We start from the raw sequence: 5,516 nt of genomic DNA, 5'->3' as shown, positions 1-5,516 counted from the left end.
TTTTAAGATAATTTAGATGTCCTGAAGGTCACACCCTTTAACAGATAGTGTTTGGAATGTGGTTCTGAATCAGTGATGTTAGTCTCATGTTATGTTGATCAGAAGAAGTTGCTGGTGCCAAGTCTAAAGGAGTGCTTCTTCATGTGACCTCAGAACACAGAAGTCTCTGTGATAGAAAGACTCCCCAGAAAATGACCATCATAAAAGGATTGTACTTCCTGGCAGGTGTCCAGACATGTGTCACCCTAGCCATGCCACTGTGCTATCTTAAAACCCCCTCCTGAGTAATATCAACTAAATTCAAAATAGTCCTGTTTTAAAAGGTAAACTATTTTTTTTAATTATTTTATTTATTTACATTCCAAATGTTGCCCCACTTCTTAGTCCCTCCTTCCAAGAGTTCTTCACCCCTCCTTCTCCTCTTTGCCTTTGAAAGGGTACTCTCCCATCCCTCACCCCGACACCATTGACCTGCCTCACCTGCTCCCTGACCCCTATGACATGCATCTCCCCAACATTCCCCTTCCCTGGGGCATCAAGTTTCTATAGGATTAGGCCTGTCCTCTCCCAATGAGGCCAGACAAGGCAGTCCTTTATTACATATGTACCAGGGGCCATGGACCAGCCCATGTATGCTCTTCAGTTGGTAGCTTAGTCTCTGGCAGCTCATAGAGGTCTGGGTTAATTGATACTCTTGGTTTTCCTATGGGGTTGCCATCCTCTTCAGCTATTTCAGTCTTTCCCCTAACTTGTCTATAGGGGTCCTTGACATCAGTCTAATGATTGGCTGTAAATATCTGCATCTGTCTCAGTCAGCTGCTGGTAGAGACTCTCAGAAGACAGCCATGCTAGCTAGGTTCCTGTCTGCAAACACAAAATTGAATACTATTCAGCTACAGAAATGAGGAAATCATGAATTTTGCAGGCAAATGGATAGAACTAGAAAATATCCTGAGTGAGGTAACCCAGACCCAAAAGGCATGGTATGTACTCACTGATAAGTGGGTGTTAGCCAGTAAAGAATACCTGTGATACAACTCAGAAATCGTGAGAAGTTTTAGAAAAAGGAAGGCCCAAGTGAGGATGCTTACATCCCCCTTAAAAGTAGGGAGGAAATAATTATGAGAGGCAGAGTTATGGGACCTGGGTGAGAGAGGGGAGGGTAAAGTGTGTGGGGGGATTAGGTATAGAGAGAAGAGAAAAGCCCAGAGGGCTAGGGGAATGAATGGAAATAAGCAGCTGTGGGGGGGGGGGGATGGGGGCTAGAGGTGTTAACCTCTAGAAAGTTCCAGAGACCTGGGATGTGAGAGGCTCCCAGGACTCACTGAGGATGACCTTAGCCAAAATGCCCAACAGTGTGGGATTAAAACTGAAGGGACCACTTCCACTAGATAGAAAGGGCTTCTAGTGGAGCGATGGATTCAAGTACCTATAAAAATTTTGACCCAGAATTATTCCCGACTAAAAGAGATGCTGGGACAAAAATGGAGTAGAGATCGAAGGAAAAGCTATCAAGTAACCAAACGCCCAAACTTGGGGTTCATCTCATGGGTAGGCACCAAACCCTGGCGGTATTACTGATGCCATGTTGTGCTCAGAAACAGTCTTTGGGGCCTGGAGAGATGACTCAATGGTTAAGATCACTTGCTGCTCTTGCGGAAGACCTAGGTTCAGTTTTCAGCACCCACATCCTGTCGCACCACCATCCCTAATGTAAGTTTCATGGAATCTTCCACCTTCTTCTGACATTCATAGTCACTGCTTACATTTCATGAAGGTAAAGCACTCATATGCATTAAATTAATAAATCTAAAATTTTCATTTAGCATTGTGACCTTTTCCTTCCTCTCTCAGACTCTGACTAACTGGAGGTTTCATGAACTACAGTATTTTCCTGCCTTCTTTGAATCAGTACCCTTGAGGGCTCGCTCTCAAGGCCATTTCTGTGCCTGTTCAAATAACAATATTCCCATGGTGATATGTGTTTCTTCTTCATATCTCTTCTTCATTCTGATCAATACTAACAGACTGTCTAATATGTGTCTGTCATTTCTGTCCCAGGAGCTCTCTGCAGATGAAACCACTTCCCATGGTAAATGTAGAATGCCTCTGAGGGAGACACTGCATCATTTTCAACACTGGGATTTCTGGCTTAAGAAACCTTTTGGAGCCAGAGATATGGGTCAGGGGTTAAAAGCATTGAACTCAGGTCTTCCAGAGGTCCTGAGTTCAATTCCCAGGAACCACATAGTGCCTCATAATCATATGTAATGACATTGATTCCCTCTTCAGGTGTGTGCTAAGATAGAACACACACACACACACACACACACACACACACACGTAAAAAGATTTTAATATCAACATTTTCCAGACCAGCTATTTGAGTATTTTTTAATTCTTCCTTATGCTAATTCATAGCTCTTCTGCCTTTTGCAGATCTAGAAATGACTACTGTTTATCCCCAGAACCTTGTAAAGACATAGAAGTCTTACTCTTACTTCACAGATTCATCTTGTTAACATCTGAGGGCCCCACCACAAGGTAGGCCAGGCCTCTTTCCGGCTCCTCATAAATCCAGCCAAACCTCCACTGTTTTCCCTAGGATGAAGGTGGTTACAAAAGGCTTCTAGGTTTTCAGGTGTGAGGAAGAATTCAGCTGGGCTAGAAAAGAGGAAACAGCCACAGCCCGATGGTTGGGTGGAGTGGGAGAAAAGGTTACTCTGGAAAACTGATCAGCTTTAGCAGTTGGAAATTTGAGAAACAGGTTGTGGGGAGAGGGGGAAGGCGTGGTAAGGAAGCAAAGCAGGTTTTCCCAGGTTAGGGACCAGCCAGAAAGGGGTGGGGCCAGGGGTGGTATGCACATAATTTTTAATGTGTATAGTTCCATGGAGTTAGGAGAAAATGTAAAAAATATGCATAAAGTTATGAATCATCCACACAGTTAGCAGAATCTATAATCCATTATTTATGTATTTCCAGCACACAGCTTCATTAAGAGATAGCAAGCACCCACCCCATTCCCCCTTTTCTCTTCACTTTACTTTTTTACATTCACAGAGTATTTTGTCACACAGACTACCAGGACCAGCTAACTTAAGAAAGACAGCGTCAGGACCATTTCAACCCTCCTCCATGGCAGCTCATTAACCCTCTCACAACACAAACATGACACCTGGGCCTGAGGAGGAGGGTGACAGAGAACCCAGGTGACATCATTGTCAAACTGTCAGTGTCATTATATCAGCTGGGCGGTTTCCATAACTAAAGCTGAGTCAGAGGGTGAACTAGGGGAGGAGGGTGAGTCATAGGTGACGGGTAAGAAAGGAAAACAGAGCATCTGAGGCAAGTGTGTTTCCTGGAGGTGTTCTTCTTATAAAAAGCCAGCTGCCCATTGCCTTCACACAGAATCCAACAGAGAACCTGCTCTTCTCCGAGTCTTAGGTAAGTCTCTGCTTGCAACTGATTGGAAATTCTTGCTTATTTTTCACTATGAAAAGCTGTTCCAAGCCAATGTCTATTACAGCGTTGATGTGGGGTGCTGCCTACAGTTAGAGAACAGTAGCACTGTTTGCTCACATTATAGCACAGTTTGGGTCTAGGAACTTGAGAGAAGATTCAGTTGGTCACCTTAGTAGACAGCCTTGGAATCAGAGATTCGGGCAGAGGAAGGCAACCTCCATTCAAATGTTCATGGAAGTTCACAGCTGGATACAGGTTAAGGCTTCAGTCCAGATAGCTTTCAGAATTATTGCAGTTCTTACTGGTAAGCATATCAATAGAGAAATTTAATTCATTAGAGGGATCTACTAAAGTAAAATTTTAGGCCAATGTGGAACATACCATACTTGTAGTCTGGCAGAGAAGGTGACATGCGAAATTGAAATGCGATTCACAGACAGTGATAGTGAAAGAAGTAATGGTGGGGAGTGGCTGTGCAGGGGAGGCATGGCTCAAGGACAGCCCATTAGTGGTAGCACACACCATGAACTATGATGGAAGAGCATTTGATAGGCAGAGACAGAAATGTAGGAAATATGTAGGAAACCATGAGAGCATAAACTAAAAGGGCAAAAGCATATGGGTATGGATTAACATGCGGTCACTCTGCAAGTCATACTGCGATCTATTTCACAATGAGGTTGGTATGCTGCTGTCTTTGAGTGACACCACTTTCCAGATGTCCTGGTGTGTAGGTTCACAAGCCTCTCAGAAGCCATACTTTATTGCTTTTTTAAAAGTATTATTAATATTTTGGTTAGCATATAGTTTAGTGTGAGATTTTTATATGTGTATGTCATTATATTTTGCTCGTTTATGCCTTGGAGCTTCTTCAACTAGGTAGATAACATGGCCAGGGAGAATGAGAGTAAGGAAAGAACCCACTGAGACAGACAAGAGCAAACCACACTTCTGCTAATCATGTTTAAAAAGTCCAGAAATGATCATACCGTATTTTATTTTCAAGTGTGGAAGTCAACATGCAGAGGAGCTCTTTTTCTCTAAAGGAACCTGAAATTAAATTGACTTGATGTTGAGTTTACCTTCTCTTTCAGTGAATCACTAAATTCTCTTTTCTGTTTCCAGAACCAAGTGCTATCTAATCATGAGTTCCCACCAGCAGAAGCAGCCCTGCACTGTACCCCCTCAGCTGCACCAGCAGCAGGTGAAGCAGCCTTGCCAGCCACCACCCCAGGAACCTTGTGCCCCCAAAACCAAGGATCCCTGCCACCCTGTTCCTGAGCCCTGCAACCCCAAGGTGCCAGAGCCCTGCCAGCCTAAGGTGCCAGAGCCCTGCCAGCCTAAGGTGCCAGAGCCCTGCCAGCCTAAGGTGCCAGAGCCCTGCCAGCCTAAGGTGCCAGAGCCCTGCCACCCCAAGGCGCCTGAGCCCTGCAACCCCAAGGTGCCAGAGCCTTGCCAGCCTAAGGTGCCAGAGCCCTGCCACCCCAAGGCGCCTGAGCCCTGCCACCCTGTTGTTCCTGAGCCCTGCCCCTCAACTGTCACTCCATCACCATACCAGCAGAAGACAAAGCAGAAGTAATATTGTCCACAGCCATGCCTGAAGACCTGATCACCAGATGCTGAGGCTGCTGTCTGTCCTGCTTATGAGTCCCATTGCCTTGTGCTACCAATGCTGTGACCTTCAGTCTTAATTCCTCTCTCCTTGCACCACCTAAAAATTTGACTCTCATCCTCATCCTCAAGGGCTCCTGAGCCTCTTAACATTGCCCACAGTCATATTGAAGGGCTACTCTTTTAATGGCTCAGGATTCATCTGAAGGGGTTGGGGAGTGAGACAAGTGTATGTTCAATATTTTCCCCCCATTAAATGCCCATTTAACTCCATACCTTGCTGTGTGTATCAGTGACTGACTGAACTATCATTACTTTCTCAGTATGAAGGAGGAACTAGCACAACAAAAACTGGTCAGTAGGTCTACAGCTAAAAAATGCCTAATTTTGTGATTGAGTATGTGGGATGGGTGTGTGTGTGTGTGTGTGTGTGTGTGTGTGCG

The 5,516-nt window shown here is 44.8% G+C and overlaps 1 protein-coding gene across 3 annotated transcripts; it reads left to right on the top strand.

The window, feature by feature from the left end:
• Positions 1-3,410: 3,410 nt before the first annotated feature.
• LOC110320688 (cornifin-A) lies at positions 3,411-5,346 on the top strand. Of its 3 annotated transcripts, none has more exons than XM_021196811.1 (2): positions 3,411-3,444; positions 4,588-5,346. In XM_021196811.1, the coding sequence occupies exon 2, from the start codon at positions 4,607-4,609 to the stop codon at positions 5,039-5,041; it is 435 nt and encodes a 144-aa protein (XP_021052470.1). In that variant the 5' UTR covers positions 3,411-3,444; positions 4,588-4,606; the 3' UTR covers positions 5,042-5,346. The 3 variants fall into 3 exon arrangements, with proteins under 3 accessions (XP_021052470.1, XP_021052472.1, XP_021052471.1); XM_021196813.1 differs by lacking the exon at positions 3,411-3,444 and having other exon boundaries at positions 4,607-4,783; positions 4,952-5,041; XM_021196812.1 differs by lacking the exon at positions 3,411-3,444 and having other exon boundaries at positions 4,607-4,807; positions 4,961-5,041.
• The last annotated feature ends 170 nt before the right edge of the window (positions 5,347-5,516 follow it).

The sequence above is a fragment of the Mus pahari genome, chromosome 4, assembly GCF_900095145.1.
Source record: "Mus pahari chromosome 4, PAHARI_EIJ_v1.1, whole genome shotgun sequence".
Taxonomy (NCBI): Eukaryota; Metazoa; Chordata; class Mammalia; order Rodentia; family Muridae; genus Mus; species Mus pahari.
This window is presented reverse-complemented; position numbering and strand designations above follow the sequence as displayed.

Coding starts and splice junctions, on each gene's coding strand:
- LOC110320688 (XM_021196811.1), top strand. CDS start 4,607: ATGAGTTCCCACCAGCAGAAGCAGCCCTGCACTGTACCCCCTCAGCTG.